Source organism: Amphiprion ocellaris, chromosome 12 (genome assembly GCF_022539595.1).
Source record: "Amphiprion ocellaris isolate individual 3 ecotype Okinawa chromosome 12, ASM2253959v1, whole genome shotgun sequence".
NCBI classification, from domain to species: Eukaryota; Metazoa; Chordata; class Actinopteri; family Pomacentridae; genus Amphiprion; species Amphiprion ocellaris.
Window position 1 is genome coordinate 32,793,821 of NC_072777.1, and position 16,529 is coordinate 32,810,349.

Here is a 16,529-nt window from a genome sequence, read left to right on the forward strand (position 1 = left end):
AAATTATGCTACTAATTACAGAAATAGTTATTTATTAACTGTGTTTGATGAATTATAAATGATGAATATGTAAGATGCATTTTTGTTTGCATTGAAAATATTTTGAGGTGTTTAAAAAAACAACAATAGTGACATACTTTTACTTATTTAACATCTGACTTTTACTTATACTTTATAGCGTGGTATTAGAGCTTTGTGCTGACTAAATAAAAATACCTGTGATTAGTTTTCAAAAGTATACAAATATTTATTACCTGTGAATAGTTCTTGCATACAGTTTATGTCAGATGTGTTTGGACAATGGGAGTATTAAGTTTATTCCATCTAACCATGCTCTCCCTGCCGTCAAGGTTTCTAAATAGCGTGTTAACATGTAAGTATCTCATTTCAGCAAAAAACGGAAAGTATCTAGAACCTGCCCAGCACCGGTTGAGCCACCCAAGTGGTTCGGGCCCACCGGTCCTATCTGCGAGGATTTCCCTGAAGAGGAGGACCTGATCCTGACCAGAAAACTGGCTAAAACTTTGCAATCATATGACATATATGAGAGCAAACAGGAGCTTAAGCACAGGTATGATGCAGATTTTTCCCATGTCACTGTTTTCATGTTGTAACATCTTTAGCAATTGGTGAAAGTGACCGTTCTTCGCTTTACATTAATCTGAAAAATGGCTTCTTTTTCATTTGCAGAGAAGCAGTTTTGAAAAAACTGGAGACACTCTATAAGGAATGGCTCCAAGAAATGTGTGATCAGATGGTAAGAAGTTGTTGGTGAACATTTTTTTTATGTGTTATTTTTTTCAAAAAGAAGACAGTACATTTAGATCATTGTGCTTTTTAATTTTAGAATGTGCCTGAAGTGGTTAAAGCCAAAGTTGGAGGCAAGGTCTTACCATTTGGCTCTTATCATCTGGGAGTCGACTCCAAAGGTAATTATCTTAACCCTCGTGTCGTCCTGCGAGTCAAAACTGACCCGTTTAAAAGTTTGAAAATGTGTGAAAAAAAAAAATATTTTCACACTGAAACTTCTGACGTCCACATTTCCAACATTTTTGGGAAATTTTTGAACATTTTTTTGGTGGAAAAAATGAAATGTTAAAAGTGATTCTTAAGAACATTCCCAAAAAAAATCAACCAAAATCCAGCAAATTTCATTGGATTTTGGTTGATTTTTTTTGGGTGAATGTTCTTCAAGAAAATATTAGAAGTTTTACTGATATATACGTAATCACTTTAGATATTTTGCAGATTTTTTGGAAGATTTTTACTAATTTTTTGAAAATATTTACAGGAATTTTCTTGCCAAATTTTGGTGGTAGCTTTTAAGGAATTATCGGAATTTTCTTCCTGAAGGTTTTGCAAATTTTCAGAAATTTGGGGAATTTTTTTGCAGAATTTTTGGATTTTTTTCAGACAAGGAAACTATATTTTTGGTGCCCGTAAATGAGGACAACAGGAGGGTTAACTAATAAGACTTTTTTTTTCTGAATGTGTTTTCTCTGGATCTAAAATGATTTAAGCAGTGCAGTGCATCAGTTTCTTTGCCGATTTTCCTGACTTTCCTCTCATATGAGTCTGTTTTGTGTTGCCAGGTGCTGATATTGATGCTCTCTGTGTCGGACCTGGATTTCTTGACAGAAAAGACTTTTTCACTTCCTTCTTTGAGAAGCTTAAAGCCCAGGAGGAGGTCAAGGACATACGGGTTAGTTATCCAATTAGATTCCTTGTATATGAGTTAAATTAGGTTTTTTTCAGTCAGTTGTGTTAGAGACTGATAATGTTGTCGTCTACAGGCCATTGAACAGACGTACGTTCCTGTCATCAAACTGACCTATGAAGGCATTGAGGTAAATGGATTTGAGAAAAGCTTCAAAACTTCAGTCTCTAGCAGGTTCTGTTTGCATTCCTCTCACTCGTTGTTTTTGTTTCAATTACTTTCTAGATGGACTTAGTCTTCGGCCGGCTGGCACAGAGGAGCGTTCCTGAAAAACTCAACCTTCTCGATGACAGATATGTGTTGGGCCTTGATAAGCGCTGCATCAGGAGTCTCAATGGTAAGCCTCAGACTAAAGGTCACTTATCTAAAATCCTACATCCACTCAGTATGCACTGCTTACTGCCGTTATTTGTAGAGTAATCTTTCTTCATTCTATTTATTCGTAGGTTACAGAGTTACAGAAGAGATCCTGCAGCATGTGCCCAATGTCCATAACTTCAGAATTGCTTTGAGAGTCATCAAGCTTTGGGCCAAACGTGAGTTCAGTGCTTTTTTTCATGACAGTCAATATGATTTGCTCAGGAAAACTGTGCTCCACATACAAGGTTTCTTAAACAAGCATTTAGAATAAAGATAAGAGTGTTAGGTCAGAATACAAGGTTCCAGCAGCAGCAAAAAGTTCTTCCAAAATAGCCTCCAACATAGAAACAGCGTCCTACACGTTGTAGAATACACAAAGTACGCCTGTAGTTAGTGCCGGTACTGTGTTCCTAATTTGATTTGAATAACGATAAATATGCATAATGCAATTTTGTTTGCACTAAACATGTTTAGAGATGTTAAAAAAAAACAGTATTTGTGGAATTAGGTGCAATATTTTCAGTGTTTGATTTTGAAATATTCTACCTGTAATCCAAAACTATTCAGATCAGATTACACTTTTTGTAATCCAATAAATGATGTTACTATTTACAAAAATTGCCATGCTGTTAATCATTAACTGACTTTGTTCAAAGCAGGATTACATGTCGATTAAATCCAAAATGATTTCAAAATTGTCTTATTTTAGTGCTTTATTTGCTTTCTGAAAATATTTATCAGTGTACAAAGCATGAACTACATTGTGCCCTTGAAACATCACACACAACATCATTTTGGACACATTGCTCACATTTTGCTTTTCAGTATGTCTAGTATTGAATTGAAATTTGTTATCATGTGAGCACTTTCCATAAACATCAGCAGAAATAAACACTGTGTAGGTTTACTTGTCTGTTTACTGAGTAAGTGTGTTTGTGGAGGCATCTCATCCAGTCACAAAGCAAAATTTAATTTAACCCAACTGCTCAATCAAGGAGAACAATGTTTCTTGGATGTTTTTTAGATCTCCTGTATGAAAGATAATTATTTTTGTGAATATTTGTAATATTTAATAATCACTTTTCTCACTTTTTTGTTGTCAAAAATGACAGAAACACTTCAAGGCTCTTTTTTCTTCGCTATTATTTGTCATTTTATGATCAATAACAATGTGAATAATAAAAATTAGAAGCCTGACAGAGGGGTAGGTTTAGTCTTCTGTTTTGTTTCACTTCGGTTAGCATCAAGGAAGTTTGTTTTTTATTGATTTTTGAGTTAAAATGAGTGAAGATATTTTGCCACCACACTTTGATGGCGATGACAAGAACAGCATGTGGAATTAATCCCCCTCATCCATCAGTAACAGTCTAACTGATCCATGAAGATACAAATACTGAAATAGAGAAATGCAGGACAAAAAGAGCACAATGTCAATATTTTAGATGCCACAAAACTTCACAAATCATGTTTTCAGAAAAGCTTGTGTCATATTAAGAGAAGCTTTTGTAGTTTGAGTGCTAATCGACTTCTTTTCCATCAATTTAACATCAATTTTGAGCAAAAGTTCCAACTGTGGTAATTGTATTGAATTTGGAAGAAGTAGCAACGTGAAATAAAACATGTGCACCCAGGAGTTGACACTATTTTGAAATCTCTTGATTGGCTGTGGGCTATAGCAAGAGCTAGAGCTGTTTTAATCTTTTTTTGTCGTCTTTTTCTCACCTTCAGAGCGCAACATTTACTCCAACTTGCTGGGCTTCTTGGGTGGTGTGTCATGGGCTATTTTGGTGGCCAGAATTTGCCAGATGTACCCGAATGCCACACCGGCCACTCTGGTAATCAAGTTCTTCAAGGTCTACTCCACGTGGTGAGTTGTCAAAGCATTTCTTGTTTCCTGGGTAAATGAAAAACATAAGAATAAAAAAAGACATGTCAGGCACTACACAAAATGCATGAATATGTGACATATATGTGAAGCTCCCTGTGCCTTTTAGAATTGATTTAATTAAAATTATTTTATTGGTTTATAAAGCTCTTAATGGTCTTGCTCCTCTGTATTTATATAACTTGCTTTTACCATATAAGCCCAGTAGAGCCCTCAGGTTGTCCGGAAGTGGCCTTTTAACAGAACACAAAGTCAGAACCAAAACATACAGTGAAGCATCTTTTTATTACTGTGCCCCTCGATTCTGGAGTAGCCTGCTGAAGATCTGAGGGGGACTTGTAATATTAATACTTTTAAAAGCAAACTTAAGACCTACTTTTTTAGTCTGGTTTTTAACTAAATTTTAATTTCATCTATTTTAGTTATTTTGATTTCGTTTTATTTATTATATTTATACTTATTGTTTTTAATTTGTTCAGTTTTGTTTGTTTTTGTTTTATATGTAAGTAATGATTGTGAGTTTGTGTGACGTGTTTTTATCTTCGAGTGTAAAGCACTTTGTGCTACATTTTCTTGTATGAAAAGTGCTATAGAAATAAAGCTATTATTATCATTATTATAAGTTAGGTTGCTTCCACTATGAAACTGTAGCTGCATGTCAGTTTGAAAAATCTTGTTCTTTTCCAGGGTTTGGCCTTTCCCAGTTCACTTGCATCGAGTCAAGAACCGCTTGGACCCCAATATGTGGAATCCCAATGTAAGGCTTCAGCAAGATTTTTCATTTTTAGCAGAATCAAACCAGTTAGTCCATTGTCAAGTTTGTTCAGAAGCACGAGTGAGCTAAAAATGCCGTGTTCTTCCACATTTCCAGGTGAATCCAAGCGACCGCTGCCACCAAATGGCCATCATCACCCCTGCTTACCCTCAGCAGAACACCTCGGTCAACGTGTCTCGCTCCACGTTAGCTGTTCTAACCAAGGAGATCAAAAGAGGTACGCTGTGTTTTAGTTGACAACCACCAAATGTTCTCAGTTCACTACCTGCACAGTTACCTGTTACTGTAATGCTCTGATGCTAAATCAGCTGCACAGTTGAAGGTGTTCAACCGTTACTTACTGCACTCTTACCCCGGATTAAGTTCACACCGTTTAATATCATTTTATTCTGTTAACAAAGGACTGGAATGTTGTTGTACTTTGATTTTTAACAAGCTTCCCTTTTACTTTTTCCTTTCCAGGCCATGCCATTGCTCAAAAAATACAGCAGAAGGAAGCAAACTGGTCCAAACTCTTTGAAAAACAGGACTTTTTTGACAAGTACCAGTATGTATAAGCTAAATGAACATAAAAGTCAAGTTTGCCATGTACAGAATTCACAGAAACACTCACTAATTTCTAAGATTTTAACTGTATACATCTGTTGCATTGGTAACACTGTATGATTGTCTTATTGTGCCTCAGCATCAGTGCCTTAAACCTCAATCGTGCCTCCAAATAAGAATGTATTTGATGTTGCTTTTTACTTTTTTTAACCCTCCTGTTGTCTTCATTTACTGGTGCCAAAAAATATTGTTTCCTTGTCTGAAAAAATTCCAAAAATTCAGCAAAAAACTAATTTCCCAAATTTCTGAAAAGTTGCAGAACCTTCAGGAAGAAAATTCCAATAATTTCCTAAAATGTTTATTTTTTTTAAAAATACCCCAAATTTGGCAAGAAAATTCTTGTAAATATTAAAAATATAAAATATAAAAAATGAGTAAAAATCTTCCAAAAAAAATCCTAAAAATATCTAAAGTGATTACATATATATATCAGTAAAACTTCTATTTTCTTTAAGAACTTTCACAAAAAAATCAACTAAAATCCAGCGAAATTCGCTGGATTTTAGTTGATTTTTTGTGAATGTTCATAAAGAAACATTTTTTTAACCTTTTTTTTCCCATCAAAAAATGTTCAAAAATTTCCCAAAAATGTTGAAAATGTGGACATGAAAATAGATTTTTTTTCCACATTTTCAAACTTTAAAATGGGTCAATTTGACCCGCAGGACAACATGAGGCTAATGAAGATATATATGTACTTGGTTGTAAAAATGGCTTTTATTGTGTATCTAGGTCAAAATCAGATTATTTCTTTTACATTTTACACTTTTTACCGTGCGTGCTGGTTTGGATGTTTGTTCTATTCTGGCGTCATTCATTTACCATTACTGTTTTTATGCATTGTTCTGTATGATGACAATTTCTTGAATGATACTCAAATAATGAATGTGGGAAACGTTTTCCGCTGTGATTAATTTAATGTACACGAAGCCTGATGGAGTAAATTACACAGTCAATCATCTGTTGCTTGAAGTATTTACATTTGCACCTAACTTTGCTGAATTCCAGCTGTGTAATGAACGGTAGAGAAGTTTTGATGTTTGCTGTTGTTAATTGAAAATATTCTGTGATGTCTGAGGAGTGAAAGTTGGGTTTTGTGTGGATTTATGGTTCCTTTATGTAATTTCTAAACTGTTAATATGCTGTTTGAGACTTAAATTTGCATCTAACTTTATTGTTTCATACTGGATGTTTCTATGGTGAACCTGTTCTTGTATTCAAAGATTATTAATATTAATATTCTCTATGTCTTATTTATTGTTTTTGCTGACCTCTTGTTAAGTTTCTGTCATTTCTGCTACACTTACTACTGTATTTTGTAAGTTTTGAATAAATGTGCCACGTGTTCTGATCTCACTTTAGTCTTTTGCTGGATTCTATGTTTGTTTTTTTGTTTACACAGTTCAATAACAAGTCAGAGGTCAGAACAGGCAGCATGTTAGATACAGCTAATGGTGTAGCTTTGTTGCAATACTGTTGGGTTAAAACTGACTTCATAAGTCCTTCAGTTTATTAATTTTGAGTGTTCTAACCAATGCAATGAAGGAATGAGATATTAATGGAGAGCAATAATATGTTTTTTAATCCTTGTGTCGTCCTGTGGGTCAAAACTGACCCGTTTAAAAGTCTGAAAATGTAGGGAAAGAAAAATATTTTCACAATGAAACTTCTGAAGTCCACATTTTCAACATTTTGGGAAATCTTTGAACATTTTTTTTGATGGAAAAAAGAAATTTTAAAAATGTTTCTTAAGAACATTCACGAAAAAAATCAACCAAAATCCAGCGAAATTCGCTGGATTTTAGTTGATTTCTTTTTTTTTGTGAATGTTCTTAAAGAAAATATTAGAAGTTTTACTGATATGTATGTAATCCTTTTAGATATTTTTAGGATTTTTTGGGGAAGATTTGTACTCATTTTTAAAAATTATTTACAAGAATTTTCTTGCCAAATTTGGGGGACTTTTTTTTAAAACAAAATTTTAAAGGAATTATTGGAATTTTCTTCCTGAAGGTTTTTGCAAATTTTCAGAAATTTGGGGATTTTTTTGGCTGAATTTCTGGATTTTTTTTTCAGACAAGGAAACAATATTTTTTGGTACCCATAAATGAGGACAACAGGAGGGTTAAATTGTATGTCTAAGACTTAAACTAGCTGTGCCATTCCTGTACTGTAGCTGTTTTAAATATTGATCAGAAAGCCAGTCAATTATAACGAACTAAATGTGATTAACCTTGTAAGATTCCACCATGTGTACAAAGTCGCAATGCAGGGACACAAATGACCATGATTCTATCTCACATTTTAAGGCATTACGTTGTGCTGGAAGCATCGTACACAACAGAGAAGCAGCGTCTTGAATGGTGAGTATGAAGGAAACCTGGAACAGATGTAGACATCTCTGTAGATCATGCTTCTTTTGCAGTTGTTTGAATATTTTACGTCCAGCTACCGCGATGCTTTCCTCTTTCTGAAAATCCCATTGTCTTCTCTCTGGCAGGCTCGGCCTGGTGGAGTCCAGAGTCCGGTTGCTGGTGGGACTTCTGGAGATAAACAGGCAGATCTCCATGGCACACGTTTATGTGAAGTCCTTGGCTGGACACAGCAAGGGCAACAAAAAGTAAGAACGAGTGATGTTTATGTCACTTGTTGACTTTACATGTTGGATTGTTGTTTTTGTACTTGTCTGTGTTGTACTGTATTGTCTCCTCACTGGCATGTTTTCATTGTGATTCAGAGACGAAAAGAGCAGAATGTGGCTGGTGGGGCTCGACTTTAAAGAGGAGGTTTCTGCATACCTTAAAGACCAGTTGTCCTGCATCCTCTGCAACTTCACTGCTATTAGTAAGTTAATTTTAATTTCATTTAAAAATCTGTAGAAGCAGAGCAACATTGCTCTGAGGAACTTTTGAAGTCCATGGGACATATCTTGCATACATTTTCATTAAAAGTTAAAAAAATATATATTTTTATGTCCATTATGATCATGTCTTTATAAATTTCATAATTATTTGTTATGGAAACAATCACTTATTAATAAAAAAAATGACTGGATATCACTAAAAAGTCAACTAAATAACCGTCCCAATTTAATAACAACCACCTTCTAATTAGCTAAACGATAATAAAATGAGCTTATTTAGAAATAGTTTTGATTGTGTTCTTTTTATGAAGTTGAGATAATCATGACAGATATTTCTTTTTTGGCAATATATCAAATTTTAAATGGAAATCTACGTCCGAGAAATCAATTCAAATTAAGTTCCCCATTATAAAAACACCTCTCAAGGAAGTGTGTTAATTCCAGATCACATGACCTGCTCCACATGATGTCATTTCCTCCTGAAGAAAAGTCTGGCCAGACTCCAAGGCTTTCTGAGTTGTTTAACCCTCGTGTTGTCCTGTGGGTCAAAATTGACCCGTTTTAAAGTTTGAAAATGTAAAAAAAAAAAAAAAAAATTTCACAGTGAAACTTCTGATGTCCACATTTTCAACATTTTTGGGAACTCTGTGAACATTTTTTGGTGGAAAAAAAGAAAAGTTAAAAATGTTTCTTAAGAACATTCACAAAAAATCAACCAAAATCCATCGAAATTTGCTTTTTGAGAATATTAGAAGTTTTACTGATATATATGTAATCACTTTAGATATTTTTAGGATTTTTTTGAAAGATTTTTACTCATTTTTTTGAAAATATTTCCAAGAATTTTCTTGCCAAATTTGGGGTATTTTTTTTTTCCAATAAAACTTTTAAGGGAAGCTTTTAAGGAATTATTGGAATTTTCTTCCTGAAGGTTTTGCAAATTTTCAGAAATTTGGGGAATTTTTTTGCTGAATTTTTGCTAAAATAATGTGAGTCAAGTGTCAACAGGTTTATTACAGTATCTTTAGAAATAACTTGCAATTAAAGTTTTGCTCAATTGTAAATGTAATCTTTAGAAGAAAATGCCATGTGATGTTTGGTTATAGGCGGCCGTAACGATTTTAGGCCTGAAAACAGCAAAAATGTCAACGATGTTACAAAAAGTCCCACAGTTATATATTGACCCTCTAAATGGTGTTTTTTGTTTTGTCCTGTTCCAGTCCACAACGTAGCAGAGAAGGCTAAGGTCCAGGAGAAGGGGGTGTCTGTAACAGCCGCATACATCACGAGGAAAGATCTTTTTTACACTCTGAACCTGAAGCGTGGTTCAAACCCGGCAACAGCACCACCTAGTTACATGCCGACTGTGACCACAGGACAACAGGGCATGAAAAGAAAAGCTGAGCCTCAGCGTCAGATGTCAGCGAAGAAGCTCAAAGCTGACAAGGTTTGTAAACCAATCTTTGCTTTGGTGATGACAGCGTGTGAAAATGTCTTTGCTTTATTTGCTTATTTTGTTTAGATTCAGAAGAGAAGACTGATACAGTTCTCATAGCTGTGTGGCAAATCTGACAGCAGCAACTTAGCATAACTTATTCCACAGTATAGAATCACCTTGTGTATGTAATTCCTACAAAAACAAAGTGTAGAAATTACAAGCTGTAGTTTTATGCAGGACTCCAAAACAGAACTGTGCCCAGGCAAGAAATAGTTTGGCACATCAAGTCTGCAATACCCAGAAATAGCACTTTTCACATGTAAAATATTCCTCCTCTTTTGTGTTTTTATGCTAAGCCAAGCCTCATACTTTGTTTTTTCCAATACTTTATTTTCAATATTTTCATTTTTTTTCACAGAGCAAAGAAGAACAAAGTGAACAGGCTCTACGCAGTCGAAGACAGGCATACAGAGCTGCCACCAGAAAAAATAAAAAATAAAAATGAGTAAATAGCTAAATTTGATTATAATTAATTAATTATAATAATACATAAAACATATATACACACATAAATACATACATTGCCAGTGCTACATTATGGTGCTGTTGGGAGGTGTATGGGTGTGTGATGAGCAGAGGGATAAGAGCTCAACCAGCTCAGTCTCTTAGCTTTTGCCCTTCCAAGGTGAGTGAGGAATGGGTCCCAGATGTCAGAGTATTTTTGCACCCTGTTGGTCCGTGTAAATCTGCGTTTTTCCATATGTAAAACATGGATCATGTCCGTCATCCACCTCTGGAAGGGAGGGGGAGAGGGTGACTTCCACTCCTTGAGAATGAGTCTTTTGGCCACGGTCATGCCGAGCAACAGCGACTGCTGCGTTGTAGTGGGGAGTCTCTGGGTGAGTTGAGAGCAGCCAAAAATGGCGAGTATAGGGTCCAATGGAAGAAGCTGTTTGTAAGCCTTGGAATACCAGTCAAATATTTTGGACCAGAACCCAGACAGTGAAGGGCAATGCCAGAAAGCATGAGACAAAGTGGCACCTCTCGCATGTTGCTGAAACAGAGGGGTAGATCTTGTGCAGTCTTTGTTTCGAGTAGTGAAGACGGTGGACAACCTTGAATTGAATGAGCTGGTGTCTGCTGTTGACTGAGCAGGTCTGGATTGCAGACAGGCTTCTGCCCCATACATCTTCAATCAAGTCCACACCCAGTTCCTTTTCCCAAGCCTCCCTAATCCCCACAGAAGAGGCAACAGAATCACAGTCAAACAGGTGCACAAGCTTGGATATGAGATGCCTGGAGTGAGAGGGGCTCCTCAGAATTTCATAAAAGATGTGCTGTCCCAGAGTAGTGTCAAGTTTATTAGTTCTGGTTTGTGTATAATGTCTAATTTGTAAGTAGCGAAAGAGATGTGAGTGAGGTAGCTCAAATTTTTCTCTTAATGAGTTAAATGAAGCAAACTTCCCCTTAATGTATAAGTCTCCAATAGATTAGGCCCCTCTCCCTCCAGGAATGAAAACTCTTGTCTGACCAAGGTGGCAAAAAGGAGTGATTGAAACAAATTGGTGTTTCTGCAGAGGTCTCGGGCAGGTGCAGGACCTCACGTATTTGATTCAACACTTTGACAGAGTTTCTTAAGGTAAAGCTTAGGCTTTTTAGGATCCTGGTGTTGTCCAGTTTGGTAAACAGCAGGGCCGATAGAGAAGAGTTGGTTACTGAGCCACACTCCATGCGCAACCACAAGGGGGCCTCAGGGGCTGGGTTGACGGGTCAAAAATCCAGCGAAATTTGCTGGATTTTGGTTGTTTTTTTTGTGAATGTTCTTAAAGAAAAAATTTTTTAACGTTTCTTTTTTCCACCAAAAATGTTCAAAAGTTTCCCAAAAATGTTGAAAATGTGGACATCAGATGTTTCACTGTAAAAATATTTTTTTCCACATTTTCGAACTAAAAGTTTTATTTAAAAAAAAAAAAAAAAAATCCCCCAAATTTGGCAAGAAAAGTCGTGTAAATATTTTCAAAAATGAGTAAAAATCTTTCCCAAAAAATCCTAAAAATATCTAAAGTGATTACATATATATCAGTAAAACTTCTAATATTTTCTTTAAGAATATTCACAAAAAAATCAACCAAAAACCAGTGAATTTCACTGGATTTAGTTTTTTTGTGAATGTTCTTAAAGAAACATTTGTTTCAACATTTCTTTTTTTCCACCAAAAAATTAAAAAAAAAAAAAAAAAACTTCCCAAAAATGTTGAAAATGTGGACATTAAACGTTTCACTATGAAAATATATATTTTTTTCCACATTTTCAAACTTTTAAACGGGTGAATTTTGACCTGCAGGACGACACGAGGGTTAATGACATATTTTCACCACCAGAGGGCAACGAAGCCTTTCTGCTCAGCCACAGCGAGGCAGCGCGTGAAAGGACACAGTTCAAAGACTAGACACTTGGTGACAGCAAAAAACTGCTGGAGATTAGAATTATGGGAGCATCTTTACACTCACTGATCTCTTTATTTATGAATATTCTGGACTTCCAGGAAGGAAAGTAAGGATTTTGACTGCTTTGTTAATTTGCAGATAACAGCAGTGAAGTGCTGATTAATAATTTCCTATTTGTGAAGATGATCTGTCATGTTGTGCTCTTAAAACTGAATTTATATTATCTTCTTCTTCTTGTTTTATTTATTTTTTATTTTTTTGGTGGTGTTGTTTGATGATTTTTCCTGGAAGCGCTGCACACAGAAGATAATGTTTTGTCAGTTGACCTCTGTGAGCTCTTTGCTGAGTGATGCTTTTAAGTCGTCTGTTGTCTTTGATTAACTGTAATTAATGACAGGGAGAAACAAACATCACTCATTATGGGATGGTAATTGTTTTTAAGGCCTTTTTGGATGAAGAGGATAAAAGCAAGTGTGCTTAAGATTTACTGCAAAAAAAATGCACTCAATTCAACACCATTAACTATGGACTTTGTGTATTAATGTGACTATTTTGCACCACACACTCCTCAACAGCAAGTATAAATAACATCTTTAGAGTGAAATCTTAGAAGTTGGCTTCATATTTTCAATTGGTTTGAATATTTCCTCAGCAAATGTATCATTTCTGACATTACACCCGCGATGCACAGTCATGAGCAGGACTCAATAATTAATTACGTTAAATAGGCGTAAGACTTCTTTAATGCACCTGAGCATCAGAATTTTCTCATCAACTGATAATGTGAAATGGAGTCTGAGTGCTGGAGGGAAAACAGGAATTAGATAGCAAGGTTGACCACTTTATGACCTTTTAAATGTACAAAGCATCCATTGTACAGCGACTTGTAAAAGTGTCATGTACGATTTCTTTGAAAAAGAGCTTAAAAGGTGTAAAAAGTAAGACCTGACATTTAGCCGTGATGGATATCAGAACATTAATTACACGATTCTCAACTGAACTAAAAGGGCTGAGATGTGGTTGTGCAGAATACCTCTAGCTGGCTTCTGTTCTCCTCCGTGTTGTGTTTTGTTGGTATGTGGTGTGTATCATTAAGGGTAGATTTGTGCCAGACGAGACACCTACTGTAGATAATCAGCCATAGGGAGCAGCCTCATAACATGGCCTAGTTAAAGCTTTTCTGTTGTTTGCATCCCAATCTGGTCAAAATTCCCTAAGATATGGCTTGTAAGAGTGTGTATGTTGTTGCTAAGGAACAGTATTTCCTGTGCCCCCAGTAGGAGGTCTTTTTATGAATATCATTACATATCCCCATTCAGGGGAGGAAAGACATCTTTATCCTTTGCAGACTATGTTTATCACTATTTTTACTCATAAATATGGGGCAGGTGTTTATGCTCACTGTGTAGACCTTTATGTGTGCTGATAGATGGAGTTGTGATTGAAAGTAATACAGAGAAGATGCACCTATAGGGAGATAACTTTTAACCCTTGTGTCCTTCCTGCGGGTCAAAATTGATTTTGCTGCATTTTGGTAGATTTTTTTTGTGAATGTTCTTAAAGAGAATATCAGACATTTTACTGATATATATGGAATCACTTTAGATATTTTTAGGATTTTTTTTGAAGATTTTTACTCATTTTCTGAAAATATTTACAAGAATTTTCTTGCCAAATTTGGGGGATTTTTTAAAATTAAACTTTCAAGGGAAACTTTTAAGGAATTACTTGAACTTTCTTCCTGAAGGTTTTGCAAATTTTCAGAAATTTGGGGAATTTTTTTGCTGAATTTTTCATTTTTTTTCAGACAAGGAAATGAGGACAACAGGAGGGTTAAATAGTTAGCTAACAGACTAAAACTGAAAGCATGTCTGTTTCCGTGGGCTAATGGCTTACTTACATTTGTGTCTAATTAATCATGGACAACATTAGGACTTGACCCAGGGGTGTATCCACAGGAGGTCTGGTCTGGGGTCTGGGGCTCCCCTATAGTTGTGGCCCCTCGTACTCCTGCCGTGTGCACTCTGTGTGGGGCAGCGGCTCAGGGCACGGCCCCCTGTCTTCCTGCTGGGCCTCCATCTGCTGTGGAGGTGGTTAGGTCCCCGGATTGATGGCAATACAATGACTTTATGACATGTGTCGCGGTGAGTGACGGAGGGTCTCGTCCCAACCGGGCCTCCCGACGACCACGAACCTGGCATTTGTAGTCGGCACTCTGCCAGGGCTAATGGGAGGAGTGATCCTCCTGCTGTGGGATGGGACTTGTAGTTTACAGCTGGCTGCTAATTCAGGACAAGGAGCAAATCTCTCCGGCTTCTGTCTTAAGCCTCTTTGTCGGAGGACTGGCACCGGCGCTCGGATCTGAAAACAATAATCTGTCGTAAAAGCAGGCGTCCTTAGAAGCTAGCCTCGGATGCTAACTCCTGGGTGTTGTATTCGCTCCGTTGCCAGTGAGCCGTGCTGCTCCCCGTCTTCTGAGAGGCTGTAAGAAGTCTTCTAAACTGGTCTCTGAAGTTCTCCAGTTGACCCAGCAGTACTCCTTTCACACACCTGTCAACGCTGCTGTTTCTTTCCACTTTGGTGGGTCCAAGTTAAAAAGAAATCGCTTCCTTCATCTCCCAATCCTCTCCTCCTCGCCCAAAACAGGATGATAAAAGCTGGAGTTTCACATGTGAGCAACTGCAACGATGCTACTGTACCTTCAAAGGGGGAGACGCCACATTGTGAGATGACGGGGCACTGATCTGAAAGTGTTGTTTCCTTCCTGGGTGAGATCAGAGGTCTGCTAGATGTGTACCGTTGTGTTGATCTGACCAGTGTGGTGGAAGAGAGGTGTCATTCACGGGGATGTGTCGCTTTTTCCTTGCAGAAATTCAGCATTGTACACCTGGCAACACATATTTCTTTACGTCTGCACATGACTTTGCTGAAAATTAGTTATTGGTGCTACAAATTGATTTGAAATTTGGGATATCTTGACATTTCTAGGGAAAATAACACAGAATATTTGGTACAGTGCAAAAACTCTAAATCTTACCAAGTCTATTGTCTTATTTTTAGTCAAAATGTCTCATCCCACTTGATTTAAGATAAATTCACGTAACAAGAGACATTTCAGCAAGATGGAGGGACTTGTTTTAAGACAATGCATCTTAAATATCTTGTTAAGTCAAGCAATCTTGAAATTATCTTGTTTTGAGTTGTATTTTACAAGAAAACTCAAAATAAGTTTAGTACATCTCAAATTAGGAGGCTACATGAAAGCAAAAACCTATTTTTGAGTGAAAAACTGCCATTTTTTAAAGCATATCTGGCTTATTTTAAGACACCTAAGCTTGACTATCCTGGTAAAATAGAGCTTAAAATAAGTTTTCCCAGCTAATTATAAGATCTCAGTATTGTAAAATATCATATCTTATTTCAAGAAATCTTACCAAGCCATTTTTCACTTGTTCTATTGGCAGATTTTTTCACTGATTTCAAGGTAAAAGTTCCTTGAAATAAGCTTTTTTTCCTTGTTTTGAGGAGCATTTTTTCCAGTGTATCTTTGTGATTTTTATGTCTGTGTAGATTCGCAGTCATCCTCTCATTCAAGAGGCTAAAAATTCTCAAAAATCCTGTTTCTTCTTACTGAAGTACCTTGAATTTAGAGTTTTAGTTCGCTTACATATGAGCTGAAATAATGTGAAGTATTTGTTTGTTAATCCATTACATCGTAATGACAGTGCTTTCTATAAACTGTATTTTTTAGCTCCTATGTAGACGTTTTGAACACTTTCACCATTTACTGAACCTTGTTTCTCTTCCAGCAAGCGCAACTGACTGACGGCCGCTGATTGAATGGATGAAGAAATTCCATCACCAGCCATCTTTCATACTTTCCCCTTATTTTGCTTGCTTAATGCGTATTATTATTATTCATTGGGTGTTAATAAAATTCTTAGCATTGTAGATTTTCTGTGTCATGGGGTTGATTTTAGGAGATGTTATGAGAGCAAAGAAGCAAGAAAAAAGATTTAAACAAATACAAGTTACAGGTGTCTGTAACCTGATAAAGTAGCAGCAGTTAGTTTATTTAGAGTGTAAATCAACAAAATCTAAAGAAGATATTAAACCCAGTACTGTACAAATATATCTAAGTTTATAAAATGAATACAAAGAAGTAAAGAAATGTGCTAATGTTGTGTTATGAAAACTTGATTGGTACTGTGCCTACAGTACAGACACTGATCACAGCCAGCGTCTCCCTGGACTTACACAAGTCTGAGTCTTTCAGATAAGAAGTACCTATTGCATATGTGGCTCCCAGGTAAATGTCCCTGAACACAGACTCTGCAAAGCATTCAGTAAGATGTAAGAAAGTTGGCGAGAGTGAATCGTAAAAACAGTGAAAAAGCACAAATGGAAAACATCAGACTGTTTGAAAGAGTAAAAAAGG

At 36.2% G+C, this 16,529-nt stretch overlaps 1 protein-coding gene across 1 annotated transcript; it reads left to right on the plus strand.

Moving 5' to 3' along the window:
- Positions 1–330: 330 nt before the first annotated feature.
- LOC111587917 (poly(A) polymerase type 3-like) lies at positions 331–14,202 on the plus strand. The gene is made up of 18 exons (XM_023298050.2): positions 331–350; positions 392–571; positions 691–757; positions 848–929; positions 1,593–1,702; positions 1,794–1,847; positions 1,943–2,054; positions 2,164–2,253; positions 3,806–3,944; positions 4,650–4,719; positions 4,834–4,954; positions 5,200–5,284; positions 7,653–7,706; positions 7,844–7,963; positions 8,081–8,187; positions 9,427–9,653; positions 10,445–10,543; positions 14,050–14,202. Exons 1-18 carry the CDS (start codon positions 331–333, stop codon positions 14,200–14,202), a joined length of 1,890 nt encoding a protein of 629 aa, XP_023153818.2.
- The last annotated feature ends 2,327 nt before the right edge of the window (positions 14,203–16,529 follow it).

What these genes read in the sequence shown, in the direction of transcription:
- LOC111587917 (XM_023298050.2), top strand. Translation starts at nt 331, where the DNA reads ATGCTCTCCCTGCCGTCAAG. An exon ending in AAGAAATGTGTGATCAGATG is followed by an intron (nt 758 to 847) that starts GTAAGAAGTTGT and finishes TTTTAATTTTAG; the next exon opens with AATGTGCCTGAAGTGGTTAA. An exon ending in CATCAAGCTTTGGGCCAAAC is followed by an intron (nt 2,254 to 3,805) that starts GTGAGTTCAGTG and finishes TCTCACCTTCAG; the next exon opens with AGCGCAACATTTACTCCAAC.